Source organism: Galeopterus variegatus, unplaced genomic scaffold (genome assembly GCF_000696425.1).
Source record: "Galeopterus variegatus unplaced genomic scaffold, G_variegatus-3.0.2 Scaffold106, whole genome shotgun sequence".
Classification (NCBI taxonomy): domain Eukaryota; kingdom Metazoa; phylum Chordata; class Mammalia; order Dermoptera; family Cynocephalidae; genus Galeopterus; species Galeopterus variegatus.
Window position 1 is genome coordinate 214,448 of NW_007726217.1, and position 20,646 is coordinate 235,093.

The window sequence follows — 20,646 nt, forward strand, 5'->3', positions numbered from 1 at the left end:
CAGAATAAAATAGAGCCTCAAGAGATTCAGCTGGCTCTAGTGTGGATGCCAGGTCATTTCTCAAAGACCCAGCCTTGCATGGCCCCCCGGGGCAGAGGAATTCATTCCGCTAGAGCAAATGAATTCACAATGTGGGCCCAGACTGCCTCTTGGCCTTGGGCTGATATGCTGGTCAGCGCTTGCATGGGATGAGCGGGCCTGATTCCCAAGGAAGGAGAGAGAACCAACAATTATTGTGGACTGGCTGCTGTGTATTTGGGCTCTCACTTAATTCCCCCAACAAGCAAGATAGGCTAAGATTTGGCTGGTGTGAAGTCTTAGGGGATACCCTTTCTCTTCCCACTTCCGCCCCTTTCTGGTTTCAAACAGATGTCAAGGATACTGAGAAGTCTTCTAGGAAAAAGAAAAAAATTAACCATACTCACAGTTGGAATGCAGATATATTCAGTATATCTGGAGGAGCTGGGACACCAACAGAAGTCTAGATTCCAGAAGGCGCAGGTGATAACACCCAGTGCTGAGTGTGTGATAAAACAGGGAACTTTACATGCTGTTAATGGGTATGTAATTGGTGCAGCATTTCTGGAGGCAATTTGATGATGTCATTAAACAACTGAAGTGCACACACATACTCTTTGACACATCAATTTCATTGCCAGGAATTTATTCTATAGATTTAAAGTATGCAACAGTTGTGAACAAGAACATTCATTGCAGCATTGTTCATGACAGTAAAATACTGTAAACAAATGTCCACCAACAGGAAACCAACTGAGTAAAATAAACACTTTGCATTTATTAAAAAGCATGACATAAACCTATATGTGCTGCCATGGAAAGATATACAAGATAAATTAAAGATGAAAAGCAAATTGCAGAAGAGCCTTGTATCCCACTGCAGGTTTTCAAAGAAAATTGACTATACATGTGTCTTGGTGCTGAATAAAAAACACCTGGAAAGATACACACACAAGAAATTATAAACAGTGGCTACTACTGGGGGACCTTTACTGTCTATTTTACATTTTTCTCTACTGCTTTGAATTTACTTTCATGAACATGCATTACTTTTTTTTCCATTGTAGAATTTTGCATTTTATCTGAAGAACAATGACATGTATTACTTTTAAAATAAAAAAAGAAAAAGCTAAAGAAGGAGTAAGGTACCAATAAAAGGTAATTTATCAAGAAAAAGGAATTTGCCAAATTTGTTACTTTTTTTTCCATTGTAGAATTTTGCATTTTATCTGAAGAACAATGACATGTATTACTTTTAAAATAAAAAAAGAAAAAGTTAAAGAAGGAGTAAGGTACCAATAAAAGGTAATTTATCAAGAAAAAGGAATTTGCCAAATTTATTGTTAGAAGGCAAACTTACAGTGGGACCTTAAGATAGGTAGGCATGGTAGATACTTCCTGCTCAGCCAACTTAGCAAAATGAATGTGCTGTTCTCACTCATTAAGCTCTAACTCCTTGAGGCCCAAGCAGTCTTGCTGTGGGGTCCCCAAATACATGGCTGAGGAGGGTGAGTGGTTCCCTTCCCCACTAGAGGCAGACTGCTGAGTTGTCACAGAACAGGAGGAGGGAAAGCACTGGTAGCCAGAGCCACCGGCAGGGAATTGCACCCTGTGAAAGAGTCTCAGATTAGCTGATGCTGAAGGCAGAAGCCTGGCCCATCCCTGTCCCAGCTAATAGCAGGATGGATCTCCAGCTTGGTTACCACCAAGTCTTGGCACAGGAGTCTTGGCACAGTGGAAGTGATGGCAGAATTGCAGGTATCCAGCAACAGCAGGACACAATAATCTGGACTGGGTCAGGAACACATCAGGATAAGACAAACTTGGAGAATCCCAGAAACACTTGAGGAAAAGCTACCAGAGACTGGACTGTCTGAGTAAGCACGTAAGCATTTTAAGTTACCGATATTCAAGTTTCATTCACTCATCTGATACACTGAGCTCTTACTCTGTGCAAGGCACAATACAAAGCACAGGATATACAGCAGTGAGCAAGCTAAACATGGAATTTACTAAGTTGAATTGGATGAAAATTAAATTGCCAATATTCAATCTTTTGGGACTTAGAAAAATGGCAATTTCTTCTGGAGTAACGTAAATACATTCTGGCAAGTGAGAAAGAAAAAAAAAATCAATGCATTACCCAATTAATTGCTTGATTACGATTGTGAAAAGAGCTATGAAGGAGCAATCAGATCTGATCCAGTCATGCGCTCGCGCGCGCGTGTGTGTGTGTGTGTGTGTGTGTGTGTTTGGTGCTAGCCAAGAAAGGCTTCCCTAATTACTTCAATGCATTACCCAATTAATTGCTTGATTACGATTGTGAAAAGAGCTATGAAGGAGCAATCAGATCTGATCCAGTCACGCGCGTGTGTGTGTGTGTGTGTGTGTGTGTGTGTGTGTGTGTGTTTGGTGCTAGCCAAGAAAGGCTTCCCTAATTACTCCTGAGGAAGTGAGCAAGAGGAGGATTAACTTAGTGAAGGAGAGAGAGGGAGATCATTGCTGGCCAAGTCAGGTGCAAAGGCCTTGAAAGGTAGGAAACTGGCATGTTCCAGAGACCGAGAAGAAGGTGACTGTGCCCGCAAAGAGAGACGCAAGGGTGATAGAGGATGACGTCGGGAGGGAAGCAGGAGCCAGATCAGGCAGGGACTTGTAGGCTATGTTAAGGACTTTGGGTTTTATCCCAAGAGGTTTAAAAAACAATAGCATATTATTTGCACCCAAAAGCTGGCAAAGTCCAGGGAACATTTGGGTTACAAACAATGTTCTATCCCCTTGTTACAGATGAACCCAGCGATCTACAGCTACACGGCTACTATGTGGTTATATCAGGATTGGAATCTAGGTCCTTCCAAAGAGCTTTCTCTACCCAGAAGCCGCTAGGAGGGTGGCAGGGGAGGAGGCTAAGGAGACCCCCTGGGCCCTGGGTTCCCCTCAACCCCGGGCGGCAGCTCAGCGCCCAGCAGTCCCAGCAGAAGCGGCGCATAGAGAAGCAGTAGATGAGCAGGCTCCAGGCTGAGGATGTGCAGGACGTTGAGCGTGCAGGTGGCGCTGCAAAAGCCGAGGTCACCGCCCTCCTGCCAGCACACCCAGGGCTCCAGTAGCAGGTGGCAGGGCGCCAGGCAGAGGGCAAAGACGAGCAGGAGCCGCAGAACCATGGTCCTCGCCGTGCGTCAGTGCTGGCTGGCAGGGACAGGGCCTGGGCCCGAGGGCGGCGCACGCCAGGCTCACATAGGCCACGAGCAAGCACCAGCAGGAAGGCAGCCATGAAGAAGGCCACGGTGGCACAGGCCAGGCCCGGAGATGCCCAGCCGTGCTCCAGGCAGCGAGCAGTGCCACCCGGGCCGGGGCACAGTGCAGGCGGCTGCCCTGGGCCAACCCGTGCACCAAGCCACAGCCACACGCTGGTGGGCGCTGCCAAGGCCATGGCTGCACAGGTGGACACGTAGTAGGCAGCACCGGCATCTGGGCGGGCGGCCTCGGGGAAGGGCCAGTGGGCTGGGCCCAGGTACGAGGTGCGCCACAGTTGCAGCGTGAGCATGAGGAGCACGTTGGCCAGGCCCAGGCTGAGCAGGTAGAGCTGCAGGGCCTGGCCCAGGAGCCCTCTGCTGTGGACGAACACTGCCAGGGCAGCCACATTGGCAGGCAGCCCCAGGCCCAGCGCCAAGGCTTATGCCGGGCACCATGACAAAGTGAGCAGGGTTACCCCAGGGGTTGCAGCCACCAACACCCAAGTCCCCAACACTGCTGTTCATCTCCGACCTTGAACAGGGGAGAGAAAGAGAGGTCACTGTGGAGTCTAGCCACAAAAGAAGCTCCCTATTCCACCTTCTCCCACCTCAGTCCACTTCTTCAGTCCTTGCTGGGAAAGGACACTAGAGGCAAGAAAGCCCACATGAGCAAGGATGAAGGACAGAGAGGAGGGGAAGGGCTCCAGAGTTCTTGATGACAAGCTGTGGGAGATAAGGAAGAGGCAGGAGTCCCAAATAATTTGGAAATTTCCAACCTTGGTGACTGGGAGTATGGAGGTGCTGCTCATAGATGCAGTACGGTTCTGACATGTGGGGGCACAGCCATGTGCAGTAAGCCCAAGCAGGGCTGAGCCAACAGAGACTTCTGCATAAACCAGGACGGAATATAGAGTCCTTCCCAGAAAAAGCGCCAGTCCCTCTCCCTGTGCCACCCAGTGGAGAGTGGGAGGGGGGACAACAGGACTGTGCATAGTGACCTAGGACTTGCCTTGGTGAAAGTCTACTCCCCAGGAGGTGCCCAAGTCTTACTTGGAGCACCTTTGGCAGGGTTGAAAAGGTTTCACAACTGTCAAGCCTTCCAGCCTGTTTCTTCCCCTCTCACCTTTAGACCTCAAAGAAGTACTGGGTCAGACTCAAAACTATGGACGTCAAAGCAAAAAAAGCACAGGCCCAGGAATTAGGCAGATTCTACATACACACATTTATTTGCCATGTGACCTTGGGCAAATTACTCAGCTTCACCGAGCTGTCTTCCCTGCTGAAAAATGGAGATTAAAATACCTACCTCACAGGGTTGTTGGGAGGATTATGAGAAAACATAAGTAAAACTCTGAGCCCTGTGGCTGACACTGGGGAGATACTTTATAACTATTAGCTCCCTTCCCTTCTAGGCAGCACACAGATAAATGTGTACGCCCACACAGGAACACATGCAGCGCTAGAGACACAGATGCTCCAAGCAAACAAAACAACACAAAACATCTGGGCGTATTCCTACCCTCTCCACAAGGGGGGTAAGTGCACAAGCCAATGCCCTATTACTATTTTTGACCCACCGACACACCCCTAGGGTGTCCCAAAACTCAGTTCCTCCAAAACCAAAATCTGGATTTCTGCCTTTCAGTCTCTCAGGCTCCAGTTCTTTCTGGGACCCTGAGTGAGTATATTTCCTTCTCCCCTGCTCTCAGTTCTGTCCACCACAAAGCCCCCAACAGCCCCAACCCTGAACCTCCCACAGCCACCCCACCAGATTGTTCCTCTTACCTCTTGCTGTTCTGGCTTCTGGAGCTCTCTCTGGGGTCCTGGGGGCCTGGCTTTAAGGAACACAGACAGGGCAGAATCCCCTCCCACCCACACATCCCAGACCCTCCCACTGACCTGATAATCCTAGGACATGACATTAAGAATAGGGCCAACAGCTGGAGGGGCTGGGGCCCACCTGTGGCAGTTGTGAGCTGGGTTTGTGGGGGTGCATCCAGGGCCCTAAGGGAAGGGAATCTCATTGCAGGGCAAGAGGGCCTTCAGCAAAGGGAGATACAGTCCATATAGTATTAGGAAGGCCAGCTGAACGTCATTGTGCTGAGCTAAACTAGATTTCGGATGTGGTTTGGGGAACACATTTCCTGAGGCCTGGCTTCTCCTTGGGCTGCTAAGAAGGCACTGCTGAGGCTCAAGATACTCCTTCTGCTTTCAATCCCAACTGCTCTTCCATACCAGTTGGCCAGCCCACTCCACCCAGCACCCTGCCTTTCCCCCAGCTGCTGGGCCAGCCCAAGGGCCAAGCTTGGGTGGGCCTGGTAATCAGCCGACAGCCCAAACCTTGGTAAACAGGAGCCCTCAATCTAATGCCAGCTGTGAGAGGTTTTACTGAAAACCTCTGGAGACAGAGACAGGCTGGCTGTGGCATCCTGGAAAGCGCGGAGAAATTATGAGACCAGAAACCTAGGGGATTCCAGACTTTTCTCTCATGGGCTTCAAAATTTTCATGCAGCAGGGCAATTCTGGAGCGCAGGGGAGATTTAATCACATTGGACAGGTCTTCCCATCTACTCTCAAGTTGAAGAGAGTAGGGGTGCCATGCCTGCTCATTTTTGGCTTTGGCAGCTAGTGCAGTGGAAAGTGTGGGTTCTGGAATCAATCAGGCCTTAGTTCTAGCCTCAGATCTGACACATAAGCACTTAAGCTTTCCAAATCCATTTTCTCATCTGCAGAACAAGTCAATATTTAATAATAGCTAGTATTTACTGAACACTTACTATGTGCCAGGCCATGAAATATTTATTATTATTGTCCTTATTTTGCAAATACGCTAGTAAGTGGCAGAAACCATTATCTACCCCCTCCTTCCTTGCTGACCAGCGTGGGTAAATCTTAACTAGTCTAAGTCCACTATCGGAATTCCATCCTCCATGCCAGTGACTAGTCAGGGAATGGATATGTAACATAATTCTGGTCAGTGAGAAGTGAAGGAAAATCTAGGATCTTCTAAGAGAGCTCTCCTTTCTCTTCTCACCTTTGGATGTGTAAATGCTCTGCCTGGAGCTGCTGCAGCTATTTTGCAACTCCGAGAGCCACAGCCAATAAATGGGAATTCCATCCTCCATGCCAGTGACTAGTCAAGGAATGGATATGTAACATAATTCTGGTCAGTGAGAAGTGAAGGAAAATCTAGGATCTTCTAAGAGAGCTCTCCTTTCTCTTCTCACCTTTGGATGTATAAATGCTCTGCCTGGAGCTGCTGCAGCTATTTTGCAACTCCGAGAGCCACAGCCAATAAATTGAAAGCAGCAGAGCAGAAAGTTGAAAGAATGTTGGTCCTTGATGTCATCATTAAGCAGCCAAGTTAACCAGCAATGTAACTGAAGTAATGTTATCTTTGGGCCTCTTATGGGAGAGAAAGTTTTCCTTATTGTTTTGACAGTACCATGTATATTTATGTACTATCTATCCTTCTTATAGGTAGATTGTATCACTGTGCTTTCAGACACAAAAAGAAAAGATCCAACCAAGAGTGTCAACCTGCCTGAGGTTCATGCTAATCAGTGACACAGCAGGAATTGTTCTGAAGTGAATATGAAATGGAGTAATATAGACTTCTTTCACTCCTGTGGGCTCCCAAAAGCTACTGTCCTTACCCTCAAAGCTATTTGTAGGCTGGTAGCTAGAATACTTGCATTAATGAATGGACACTTTTTCCTCACCATTTCCCTCATGGGAAGAACATCACTTCCCTAAAGGCTCCCACTGGACTAAGGTGAAGAAGGTTGGTGACATGAAAGTAGCTGTCCTAACATGTTGTCCACTTTCCCTTGAGAACTGTCACACACACACCCTTCGACCCCCAAGGACCTCTGGAATCTTTCCCAGGTTTTGGGCCCTTCTGTATCATTCAGCATTCCACGGAGTTGTCTATCCCCCACCTCCAAATTGGGTGCCACACCTCACCACCAGAGGCTGGTGACTTCAGGTCCTATAAAATGACTCAATGGCCATCTTTGTTAGCTCTGAAAATCTAGTGCAAGTGATAAAAAGGAGCAGGAGAGAATCCGTCATGTGGCTCCAAAGGGCACAGGCAGAAGCAGATACTTAAACTGTGCCATATTCAATATGTAAAATTTAAATATGTATTGAAAACCTTAAAAGTGTGCATGCATTTGAACCAGCACCCTCCCTTCTAGGGAAAGAAAATAAGTGTGCAAAAGTGATTTACTGTGAGTTTTACAACAGTAAAAAAAAAAATTGGGAACAACCCAAACATTCCTCATGGGACTGAGTAAATACATTACAGTACATCCTTCCAATGGAATACTATGCAGCCATTAACATCAATGAGGTTAAATAGACATGGAATGGTTTTACAATATATTAGGTTTAAAAAATAGGTAATAAAGTAGGATATATGGTCTCATTTTCATTTTTAAAAAAATATGTATCTGTAAAAGCATAGAAAAAATTGAGAGGTACAGTTATACCAGGGCACAAAGTGGTATTTAGGTGGCATTAAAATTTGGGGAGATTTTGGGCCGGCCCGGTGGCGCACTGGAGAGTGCGCCGCTTGGGAGCGCGGCGGCGCTCCCACCGAGGGTTCGGATCCCATGTGGAGACTGGTTCCCGCTCAATGGCTGAGCATGGTGCGGGCGCAACACTGAGGGTTGTGATCCCGTTGCCGGTCCCCGGTGCGGGCGTGACACCGAGGGTTGCGATCCCGTTACCGGTCAGTAAAAAAAGACAAAAAAGGAAAAAAAAAATGGGGGGAGATTTAAAATTTTTCTGCTTATTTTCTATTTTCATATGACATGATGAATGTTAGCATGTATAACACATAGCTCTTAAAAAAGAGCAGTAAAGTAAAAGAGAGAAATCAGTACCAGGTAGACAAGGTGTCTCTTTCAATACTGGATGACCCTGGACATATTGGTAACATGGTGGTAGACTGTGTTCTACCATGTTCCTGCTGTGACAGCTGTATGGCATGGACAGGCAGAGACTCTCTACTTCCAGGATTCCTTGAATGCACTTGGAGTCTTCTTCCTACTGCGTCTGACCACCTTCTTCGTTTGGGATAAAAGTTGGCCGACATCCAGCAGCAGCAGGAGCCCCAGGCAGACAATGGCCGGGATGCAGGTGCTCAGTGACTCTTTCAGAGACATCAAAGTTAAGATAGCCCCTGGAATGGAAAGTGAGGTCCCTGAGGCTCCCTGGGAGAACCCAGGAGATCCTGGCACTCAGTGCTCTCCAGCCTAGGCTGACCCATTCTAGCCCAAGCCATCCCATTAAACCCCCCCCCAAACACACATATACCCCAAACCAGCTGCACTCATTTCTCTGGCCTCCCAGAGAAAGCATGACCAGGAATTAGAAGCCTCTTGAGCTAATGTAGCCCCTCTTAGAGAGCAAAAGAGAAGCAGAAACAATCCAGACAAATAGGGCAGAGACTAAGGTGGGTAGATGGAGATTTTGGAGCAAATTCTCCCTGATCCTTCTTTCTTAATCCTACATCTACTGGAAGGAAGGAGGCCCAGGGGTTGGTGATGGAGGTGTGGGAAAGATGTGAAAATGAGGGAAGCTCTAGAGATGGAAAGAAAGCCTTTGGGCAGGGTGGTAGTGGTGGCAGCAGTGTAACACAGGCCAGGGGATATAGAAGAGCATGAAGATGTCCAGCCTTTGAGGCAGTAACTGTCCTTGCACATCAGTAGTTCTTGCAGGCAGAGCCGCTAGGAGGGAGCTCCTATAGGGAGATCCTCTGCCTTTCTGTTGAAAGGGCCCCAGCTTCCCTGCTGTCCACTCCCATCTTCCAGACATATAAGTCAATTGGCAACTGCTGCTCCATCCCTTCACCCAAGAAGTGGGTGTGTGGAGGAACAAGCAGGGGCTCTGAGGTTATGATACATTCTCACAATGGAATACTATGCAGCCATTAGAACTGATGAGGTAGAAGGTATACGCATATATGACATAGGATAATGTTATAGCATATTAAGTTTAAAAAGCACCTGTCCTAATCTAAAAACTATGCAAACTATAGGAGAGCAGGAAATGCTCCTGGGTCCCAGAGAAAAAGGAAGGGCGGCAACAGTAAAGGGGGATGGCCAGGTCTTTCCATCATCCTGCCCCAGAAGATCCCACTTCCCCAGGCCAGTTGGCCCCCTTACCCATCATGAGCAGGGTCAAGAGCAAGTTACTGATGTCCTGCAGCATCCGTGGGCCCACGACCAGCAGCAACCCGGCCAGCAGTTCCAGCCAGCCCACAGCTGTTTGGTAGCTCATGGGGTCTGGCTGGTAGCCGAACACCTTCAAAGGACATACCTCAGCAAACTGCACAAACAGGGCTTTCTAGGGGTAGCAGGGAATGCCTGTCAGCCACACTCAGCAAGGACACACTGCCCAGACACTCCACCAGGGAATTCTATGCCTGTACCCTCAACTCCCCAGACAGACAAAGGAACTACTACTTTAGGTCAGCTCCAGGCCTGAGGTCAGCCTGGAGAGGAGAGAGCCGCCCTGTGGGGCCGAGCTTTGGAATCAGGAAAATAACTTGCTCTATGTTCCAAGAAGGGCTGGGTGGTGGCACAGAGACTGACTGATTTTCTCACCAGATCTCTCAACAGATTACACCCCACCCCAAACGCCAGGAGGAAGAGGGTGGTGGGCTTGGGCCTTCCCATCTAGTGCCAAGGCCTGGGGAACTTTCTTTCTTTGTGCCTGGCCTGGTTTCTCTTCAGGCTGCTATGCAGCGAATATCTGGGCAGAGGGTGGAAGGGCTCATTAGAGTCCGCCTTGAATCTCCTATGCTGGGTCCTGGATCCCACTGAGGCAGATGGGGATGGGGTGTGTCGAGAGGGTTCACAGTGACTGATCTTACTGAGTCAGACCCTCCCCTGAGCAAATGACAACTTCACCCTTACTCTCTGGGCTTACCTGTTCCTGCTCCCCCAACTCAGCTCTACCTCCCCTACTCAGCGCTACAAGAAAGAAGCTCCAAGCTGACAGGCTCTGGGGAAATACTTCCCCAAACAAACCACCACATAAGCCACGGGGAGAGAGAGGCCCGCAGGGGTCTCCAAGCCTGGCTTCCTTGAGCGGCTGGGGGGATTGGGGGACAGAACATGAAAGCCTTCCCATCAGTCTGGAACACTACAAGAGCTGACAGGCGACTTCTAGGCTTCCCCTCGGGCTTCTTGGAAAGGACTCTGTGGGTCGAGTCAGGACAGTGTCTACTCTAGTTTGGGCCCTGCTTCCTGACTAGCTGTGTAAACCTTTATCAGATACACTTCACTTTCGGGGCGGGTTCCCTACCCTGAAAAGCGGGACTTCGAAACTCCTGCCTCGAGGGCCTCCCGAGAACTGAAGCAAACTGACAAAGGGCGGGGGGCGGGCGGAGAGAGTTTCGGGGCGGGTTCCCTACCCTGAAAAGCGGGACTTCGAAACTCCAGCCTCGAGGGCCTCCCGAGAACTGAAGCAAACTGACAAAGGGCGGGGGGCGGGCGGAGAGAGGGGTTCGGTCACTTTTCCACCTATCTTCCTCCCCGGGGCCCCCGGCCGTTCAAAAGTCGCCTGGGGCCACCAGTGCTCGGCCGGAAGGCGCTGCTCCGTCCCCTTCCGTCCAGCGGAGATCCAGAGAACTTGAGGAACTCCGCGGGGCCCGGGACGTGGGCGGGCGGCGCCGGGAGCCGGCGGCACGGCCCACCGCCCGCCCACGCCGCGCCGCTCACCATCTGCTCCGACACCGGAGCCGAGATATGCCCCGAGAGCTTGGCCGCCCCCGCGAGCGCGAAGAAGCCGCCCAGCAGGACGCGCAGGGCGCCCAGCAGGAGCGCCATGGCCCGAGGGTGGGCCCCGCCGAGAACCCGCCCCCGCCGCGGGCGTGTCCCCTCCCTCCCGGGGCGCCGGAAGGCCCGCCCCGGCGCCGCCCCGCCCCGCGCTTCCCTGGGGACCGCCACCGTGTTTGGGCCTCGCACCGGCTGCGTTTGGATGGGGACCCTGAGGCACACTGGCTCTTGACTGAGCCAGCCCCAAGCAATGCGGAGTGAGGCAAACACGGGTGGGTATCTGGAGGTGGCTCGTGTTCTGCCTGGGTCACCCTAGCTGTGGGATCTGCGCTGTCGCCCAATCCCAGTGGGCCTCAGTGTCTGCATCTGTAAATGGGGATAACGCCCTACCACTTCTCCGGGGTTTGTAACAGGCAAACAAAAAGAGCTCAGAAAATTATTTGTAAATTAGTAATTTATACAGTTATTAGTAATAAATCAACATCCAGTAATTATAAAATAAGTCGTTCTTTTCTGTCTTTGCTTGAAATATCTTTACCCTCTAATTTCCCTCAGCAGAAATTAAAATGTGAAAGGTGTTTGAAAATTCAGATGCTTACTTGCAGCCATGGAAAGAGAGGTTTTCATTGAACAACGCCCTACAGGCGCTCCTGGCCCATCTGCTCTTACCTGGAAATCTGTCTAGAGCTAGGATGGGCAAACTATGGGCCAAATTCAGCCAGCTGTCTGTTTTTTTTTGTTTCTTTTCTTTTTTTTCTTTTTTTTTTTTTTCACTCTTCTCCCTCCCTCCAAGCCAATTATGTTTTTTTACATTTTTTAATGATAAAAAAATTAAGGGCCGAGCCCGTGGCGCACTCGGGAGAGTGTGGCGCTAGGAGCGCAGCAGCGCTCCGGCCGTGGGTTCAGATCCTATATAGGGGTGACCGGTGCGCTCACAGCGCTCACTGGCTGAGCTCGGTGCGGCCGGTCTCAAAAAGGACCAAAAAAAAAAAAGTTAAGAAGCTTGTGTGACACATGAAAACTATATGAAATTCATATTTCAGTGCTTATAAATAAGAAGTTTTATTGAAACACAGTCTCTCTCTTTTGTTTGTGTATTATCTTTGTGACTGCTTTTGTGCTGCAACCAGAGTTGAGTAGATATGACAGCATGGACTGCAAAGCCTAAAATATTTACTATCTGGCCCTTTATGAAGTTTGCCAAGCCCTGGTCTAGTGGGCCAGAGGGGCCCCAAACAGGGGTCTCAAACTCCTCTGATGCTTCCATTTTCTGTTAGCCGAGTTACTTAGATCTCTGTTTTCCACCTACCCACAACCTGCTGGAGTAGGTGGCTGGCTGGCTGGTTGAAGACTTAAATGTCCCATGTGCTTCTAAAGGCCAGGCTGCTTCAATATCCAAGTTGTTTACATTATAAACTAGGCCTTTCATTACCTGCAATCTTTGTCACTAATCCAAATTTATCAATTGATAAAACAGCTAAATTCTCTACCTCGGATTACTAGAATTATACATAATTATGTATAAATGCATGATTATTAAATTCCTCAACAAAAAGAGAAAAATTATTAAAACACTTATTTAATCACTAAAAACACAAATCCACATTAGGAAATTATAGTTTAGGATACTTATACAAAATCTGACACAAAATTATAGACTTTGATGATAAACAATATGCAGGTTGCTATTCTTTCTCCTTTACTAATTTTTCTATCCGTGGAATTAAAGATGTGACTGCAAGTCTTAGGGCAGGGCCAGAAACCAACAGATTTTTTTGTTTTGACTCGGTCAAAGCTGAAAAGGTAGCATCACATAAGTAAATACTTGAAAAAGGTAATAAAAATTTCATTGCTTTTTCATGGAGTTCTGGGTAACTTGTCTTTGCATTTATCCAAAACTGAGTTACAGACACTGATTTAAATACTGACTGTAATCCCAAATCTGAAGATAACTGTATTAATTTTTCTTCTTCGAAGTCGGTGAGATTATTATTTTGGTGATTCATAAAAGGATTAATTATCCACAAATTTCCTGAACGCAAGTCTTCTTCTGGTGGATAACAGTCATCAAACATTTGAGAAAGTCCTTCCAGGTGCTCAAAAATAATGCTTGTGATGCTTCTCATATTTAAGTCTGATGAATTTGAGAATTCAGAAAATGAAGGGAACACATCATAATCATTCTCTTGTGTGCGCTTCAACCACATTTTTAACTTTTTCTTAAATACATCAACTTTATTATATAAAGTGAAGAAAGTAGTCATAGTTCCTTGAAGACTTAAATTTAATTCATTTATAAGTGAAAATATATCTGATAAATAGGCCAGCTTTGCAACCCATTCCTCATCATGAAAATACTTGGCCAAATCTGAATCCTTTTGATTTAAAAAGATTTCAATTTCATGTCGCAATTCAAATAATCTTGTTAAAGTTCTCCCTCTTGATATCCAACGTACTTCAGCATGAAGTGGTAAATTCACATGCTCAGACCCCATCTCTTCACACAAAATTGTTAACATACGTGAATTCAATGCATTACTCTTTATAAAACTTAAAATTTGTGCTGATTGCAAAAGAATTTTATGTAGGCATGGAGACAAGTTTTCTGCTGCTAAATGTTCACGGTGAATAAAACAATGTGTAAATGCCACTGTATTCATGGCAACTTCTTGAATTTTTGCCCTCAAACCAGAACACCTGCCAGTCATACTTGCAGCCCCATCTGTACAGAGACCAACACAATGTTTCCAATTCAGAGATTTACTATCAATATATTTATTTATTAGTTCAAATATTTCCAAACCAGTAATTTGAGAAGGCATTTCAATGCAAAATAATAATTCTTCTTTTATATCACTACAATCATAATCAATGAAACGAATATAGCACAAAAGAAGGGTGACATTTGAGATTTCTGATGACTCATCTATCTGCAGGGCAAACCACTTTGACTCTCTGACCTTTTGAATCAGTTGATCTTCAATGTCTGCAGATAGTTCATCAATCCTGTGTCCAATTGTATTATTAGAAAGGGGAATGGTTTTCATTTTGTCTCCAGCACTTGAACCCAAAACTTCTGAACACATTTCTACTAAATATGGTTTAATTAATTCTTCAGCAATGGAGAATGGCTTTTTGCTGGCAGCAATTTGGAAAGCAATTAAATAAGAAGCTTTCACAAGTGACTTTTCAACTAGTAAACACTTTTTTAAAGAACTGTTTTGACAATCCATTTCAAGAGATTTTTGTTCAAAAAAATCTACTGGTTTGTTTTCTAATTCTGAATGTTTTGTCTTCAAATGATAAGAAAGATTTGCTGGCTTCATGTTTTCACTGGATAAGATCTCTCCACAAATGACACACTGTGGCCTTGGTAAACTTTCTTTTGATCCAGGACAGATAATAAAACCAACTTTTAAATATTCTATATCGTAAGTCTGAAAAAAACCCATTCTTTTTTTTTTTGCAGGTGGAGAATCAAGTTCTGCATCATTTTTCTCATTAAGCATAGGTGAATCTGAATGAAATATTTGAATCACTGTTATTTTCAAGAATAAGCAATGTTTTTTATGTTTTTCCCCACACATTTAAAATTTATATTTTGTTACTACGTATATTTATCAAAAGAATACACCAACTAAAATTCAAACACAAACCATAATACCTCCATTTAAAACTGAATTTCTCCTTTCACAAAGCTTGGTCACTAACTGTAATATAACTGTAGGTTGTAGTACATGTACAAGTAATCCCAAGTATCAAACAGATTATTGGAATTGGGGCTGAAGTCCACAAAGCACATCAAATTAAGAATAAATTATTTTACTTTCAAAGAGTTCAGGGAAAAAAGAGAAAACAAAGGTTGCAAAAAGTTAACATCTGGTGAAACTAGACAAAGGGTTCATTGATACTGGTGTTCACTGTATTGAATTTTCAATCCTTCTGATTTTGAAATTTCTCAAAATTAAAGTTGGGGAAATTCAGATATGAGTATAATGGGTAATTGTTAATTTTAATACCCAGTATCGGTGAGAGTGTAGAGAAATGGATCTCTCAAACACTGTTGTTGGTTGGAGCATAAATTGATATAACTTTTCAGAGGGTAATGTACCAACAGGTATCAAAAGCCTTAAAAATCTGTGATAGCCTTTGAATCAGTAATTCCACTGCTTAAGATTTATCCTAAGGACATAATTAGACAAGTGGACAAGGACCCATTAACACAGCTTAACATCAACATTGCTTATAATATTAAAAATCTAAATGTCCAATCTTAGGTGGTTGGTTATGTTACACACATTGGAATCTATGTCTGTTAAAAATCTCAATGTATGTTTAAATTTCTACTGATGTGGAATGATGTTTCCAATGAAATGTGAAATAACAAAGTACTTTACAACAATATATTAGAAGACAATCCAATATTTATCTAGAAATTCAAAAAAATGTATAAGCACACACATACCCACACAGATACCCATAGATGTCCACAGATCCTTTACTACCCTCTACATGTGAATGTGTACACAATACAGATTTAAGTACATGAAGAGTGTATCATTTTAACAATATAAAATAATCAAATTTCCTGAGGGAAGGAAAACAAGATTCTCCTTGACTTCTACCAAAAGAAAGGCACCCTAAATAAAACTCTTGATTACTTATTGATAGACTAGGTAAGATTATTTTTAAAATAAAAAATAAAAAAATGTTTTGAGCAAAGTAATTGAAAACACAAGGGTAGTGAAATTAAAAGTAGTTAACATGTATTGGGGCAATACTTTACAACTTTTTCAAGTATAAGTCCAAACAATTTTCCTGATTGCCAACGCCTCAGACATATTAGTTGTACTTTTAGTAACTGACAATTGAATTCACAGTGTGGAAAAAAAAACAACTAAGGTTCAATCAGTAATGCTTTTTTTTTTTTTTACCTTTTTGTCTTTTTTCGTGACCGGTAACAGGATCGCAACCCTCGGTGTCGCGCCCGTACCGCGACCGGCAACGGGATCGCAACCCTCGGTGTCACGCCCACACTGCTCACACCCGCACCGCGCTCAACCAGTGAGCGGACCGGTCTCTATATGGGATCCGAACCCTCAGTAAACAAAATTAATATATTTACCTTGAAATTTAAAAGTTTTGTAAACAAAGGCTTTATAAAACAAACTTAAAGGATAAACAGAGTGGGAGAACATATTTAAAGCATGTTTATTCATTCAGTAAGTATTTACTGAATGTTTACTTCAAGCTAGGCGCACTTTTAAAAACCCTGGAAATACAGCAGAAAACAAGACAAAATCTGCATTTATGGGCCTTACATTCTAGAGGGAGACACAGAAAATAAACAAGTAAAACAAACATTAATGTATATTTCCACGTAGTCATACGTGCTATGAAGAAAAATAAAGCAGGATAAGAAAATGGAGAGTAATGGTATGGGGGAAGGGTAATTTTGGAGTAAACATCTGAGCAGAGCTCTTCTGAATTATTCATAAGAGTAAGCTATGCAAAGATCTAAGGTCGGAGGAGTTCAGGCAGAGGGAATATAGGTGCAAAAACCCTGAAGTGGGAAAAAGCTTGGCATGCTTTAGGAATATCAATAAGGACAAGGCTGAAACAGAGTAAGCAGGGGGAGAATAATAAGTTTGGAGAGATAGGTAGAAGCCAAACTGTGTAGGATATGGAAAGTCTTAGTAAAAAAACGACAACAAGGGCCGGCCCCCTGGCTCACTTGGGAGAGTGCGGCGCTGGGAGCGCAGAGGCCACGGGTTCGCATCCTATATAGGGATGGCCGGTGGCCCGTGTGCTCACTGGCTGAGCATGGTGCAGACCACACTGTGCTGAGGGTTGCGATCCCTTCCCCGGTCAGAAAAAAAAAAAAAGACAACAAAATCCAGACTGTATTTTAAAGGTGACGGGAAGCCACTGGAGGTTATATTTAAATTTACTTTTAAAATAAGTAATAGATGCACTCAGTACAAAATTCAAAAGGTATAAAAGTGTATACATGAATGACTGCCACCTATCCCGACTCAACATTAACACAATCACTGTTCCCAGTTTCTTATGTATCATTCTAGAGATGGTCTATGTAATTAAATAAGTTGCTTCTGACTACAAGTGGTAGCATGTTATTAGCAAGATTCAGCACCCTGCTCTTGTCACTTAGCAAGTTTTCTTGGAGATATATTTATATAACTTGGTATAAAGCTTCCTATTAACAGCTTGCATAGCATTTATTCCCTTATTGAATGTACCACAACTAATCTGAAAAGTCCCTGCTGATGAACATTTAGGATGTTATAAATATTTTGCTATTATAGGGCCACGCCCGTGGCGCACTTGGGAGAGTGCGGCACTGGGAGCGCAGCAGTGCTCCCGCCGCGGGTTCGGATCCTATATAGGGATGACCGGTGCGCTCACAGCACTCACTGGCTGAGCGTGTTGCGGCCGGTCTCAAAAAGGACAAATAAATAAATAAATAAATAAATATTTTGCTATTATAAAGAATGCTACAATGAATATCCTTATACAGAAATTAGTTCTACATGTGCTAGTATATCTAAAGAATACAGTCTTAGAAGTGTTGGTGGGTCACAAGGTATACGAGATTAATTCTCATGGTACTGCCAAATTGCTCCACAGAAATTACATCAAATTATGTGACCATTAGCAAAATATGTGAGCCTGTTTTCCAATATCCTAGAGTATTATCAAACTTTTTGCTATTTATCAATAAGTGAAAAATTATCTTACTGTAGTGTGGTTAGGTATTTTTCATTTGTAAGCATTATTTATATTTCCTCTTCTGTGAACTGTCTATTCATATCCTTTCTCCTGTTTTGCTTTACCTTAAAAAAAAATTATGCATATTTTCTGAATGGGTAATATGACATAAAATTCAAATAGTAAACAATGACAAAAATAATTTTCCCTGTTAAGATTCTCCCCCAATCATTCAGTTCTCCTCAGAGACAACCACTATTACCCATTTATTGGTTGCCTTCGTGGATATTCTATACATATGTACAAGTGTGCGTGCATGTGTGTGTGTGAGCACGAATGGCAGTATGCTATACACAATTTTGTGTCTTTTTTTTTACTTATATCAGACTACTATCCCTACACATTGAGCTGCCACATTCTTTTTAATGACCGCATAGTATTCCATTGTATGAATATACCATACTTAATTTATCTACAGCCCCAACATGCCACTGTGTATGCTTGTGCAGGGGACTCCACTAGCTATACCATATAAATAGCTGTGGTTTGGGACAAGGGTGCATATCAGACTCTGGCCATGTAAGACTATTTTTCCCTAATTCACAGAATAACTCAAAGTGAATGCACCTTGGCCCTAACCACTAGTGTAACAATTAAGTTGTTTTCAAGCTTCTGCTACTACAAACAATGCTGCAATAAATATCTTTGTAGTATATAAGTCATTTCATAAATGTGCAAAATGTATCTGAAGGATAAATTCCTAAAAATGGAGTTCTTGGGCAAACGGTATTTACATTTGAAATTTTAACAGGTTCTCCTAAATTGCCCTCTGTAGCAGATTTACCAACTTACACACTTCTACTGGCAATAAGAATGCCTTAATGTTATCCATTATTTTATCCTTGCCAATCTGATTAAATTGTAGTTCTAACCAGCATTTCTCTAATTTTGAAGTTGAGTATCTTTGTATATATTTAAGAACTATTTTTATGTCCAGGTCTGTAACAATGGGGCTGGTAAGAAGTAGAGAACACTGGAGAGGAAGTCTGGAGGGAATAAAGGGGTTCTGTTGTAGACTTATAACTTCAGATGGCTAATAACCATCTAAGTGTAAATGTCAAGTAGGTAGTTGGATACACGAATCTGGAGCTCAAAGGTCAAGGCAAGAAAAATAAATCTGGGAATCAGCCACCATCTAGGTGGCTTTAAAACCACAGGACTGGGACCGGCCCGTGGCTCACTTGGGAGAGTGTGGTGCGGATAACACCAAGATCACAGGTTCGAATCCCTACAGAGGGATGGCCAGTTAGCTCACTTGGGAGAGCATGGGGCTGACAACACCAAGTCAAGGGTTAAGATCCCCTTACTGGTCATCTTTAAAAAAAACAAAACAAAACACAGGACTGTATAAGTCCCCTAGGAAGTAATGTAGACTGAGAAAAGGGGCAAGTAGGATGTCCTGGAAGTTGAATGAAGAAGGTATACAAGAAGGAAGGGGAGATCAGCTGTGTCAAATGTTACTGAATGGTTGAGTAGATTGAAAACTGACCACTGGATTTGGCAAAATAAAGACTAATGGCAACCTTGACACGAGCAGTTTCAGTGGAGTGATGTAGACAAAGCCTCACCAGAGGAGCTAGGGAAAGAAAACAGATAAGGAAGTGAAGGCAGCAAATAGAGGCCATCCTTAGAGGAGTTTTTCTATGAGGAGAGCAGAGATATAAGACAGTTGCTGGAGGGCCATGGTGTTTAAAGAAGGATTGTTTTCAGATAAGACATACAACTGCAGATTTTTGTGGGGATGAAAATGACAAGTAGACAAGGGAGAAATCCAGAACATATAGACCTCCTTGAACTCAATGAAAAAAGACAATTCAACGCAAAACCGGTGAAAAATAAAAAGCAGGAAATTCAAAGAAAATTCAAATAAACAAAAACACAGAAATATAAGCAAACCTACTAGTAGTCACTGTCATACAAAATAACACAACAATAAGACGTCACTAAACAGACTGGCAAAAATGTTTAACTGTGACAACATTAAATGTTGGTGAGGCTGTGGGAAATGTGCACAATCATAAACTGTTGGTAGGAGTAAGAAATGGAACAGTCATTCTGCAGGGCAATTTTAAAACTAAAAATGCAAATACTTTTTGACCCAACAATTTTTCCCTTCCATTTCTACACTAGCGAAACACCTGAACATGTGCATAAGGAGACATATACAAGGATATTCATTGTAGCAGAAATATTTAATAATGAAAAACTAGAAACAACCTAACATTCGTCAATAGGGCAATGGATAAAAAAATGTGGTATGTGCAGACAATACAATACTATACAGTAGTCAATAGAAATGTACCAACCTATTAAGTATCAATATAGATATTTGTCAAAACAATATTAAATATTTTCCATGGATCTGTATATACAAAAGATTACAAAATGTCTGAAAGGACACAGACCAAACTCATAATAGTAGTTGTTTCTGGAGATGTGAAAAGGGAACTAGTAGTCATAATTAACTTTTTAAAAAAGGAAAAGGAAAGACAAAAAAGGTAGAGGGAAAATAACTGACAGTAAATAAGCCAAATCTAACAATGGTTAATTCTGAGTGGTAGCAATACAGCAGAGCAGGATTTGGTAAACTATAGTCTGTGGGCCAAGTCCAGTCCATCACCTGTTTCTGTGAATAAAGTTTTATTGGAACACAGGCACACTCACTCTTTTATGTTTGTTTATGGCTGCTTCTGCACCACAGTGGCAGAGGTGGCAGAGTCTCTAGTTGCAACAGAGACCATATGGCCTACAAAGTCTAAAATATTTACTATCTAGACCTTTATAGAAAAAGTTTGCTGATTTTTTTTTTTTTTTTTTTT

At 43.8% G+C, this 20,646-nt stretch overlaps 3 protein-coding genes across 3 annotated transcripts in view; all 3 read right to left on the reverse strand.

The window, feature by feature from the left end:
- Positions 1–8,134: 8,134 nt before the first annotated feature.
- On the reverse strand, positions 8,135–11,089 carry ZMYM6NB (ZMYM6 neighbor). The gene is made up of 3 exons (XM_008585258.1): positions 10,982–11,089; positions 9,422–9,602; positions 8,135–8,436 (listed from the first exon to the last, which is right to left on the reverse strand). Exons 1-3 carry the CDS (start codon positions 11,087–11,089, stop codon positions 8,261–8,263), a joined length of 465 nt encoding a protein of 154 aa, XP_008583480.1. The 3' UTR covers positions 8,135–8,260.
- Positions 11,090–12,081: 992 nt separating this feature from the next.
- ZMYM6 (zinc finger, MYM-type 6) lies at positions 12,082–14,778 on the reverse strand. The gene has a single exon (XM_008585273.1). It carries the CDS (start codon positions 14,623–14,625, stop codon positions 12,724–12,726), a length of 1,902 nt encoding a protein of 633 aa, XP_008583495.1. The 5' UTR covers positions 14,626–14,778; the 3' UTR covers positions 12,082–12,723.
- Positions 14,779–19,391: 4,613 nt separating this feature from the next.
- The window catches only part of LOC103601252 (zinc finger MYM-type protein 6-like), a 27,595-nt gene continuing 26,340 nt past the window's right edge, over positions 19,392–20,646 (reverse strand). Inside the window, exon 10 of the mRNA XM_008585640.1 lies at positions 19,392–19,403. Within this exon, the coding sequence (XP_008583862.1) occupies positions 19,392–19,403 (12 nt within the window). The remainder of the gene's footprint in view (positions 19,404–20,646) is intronic.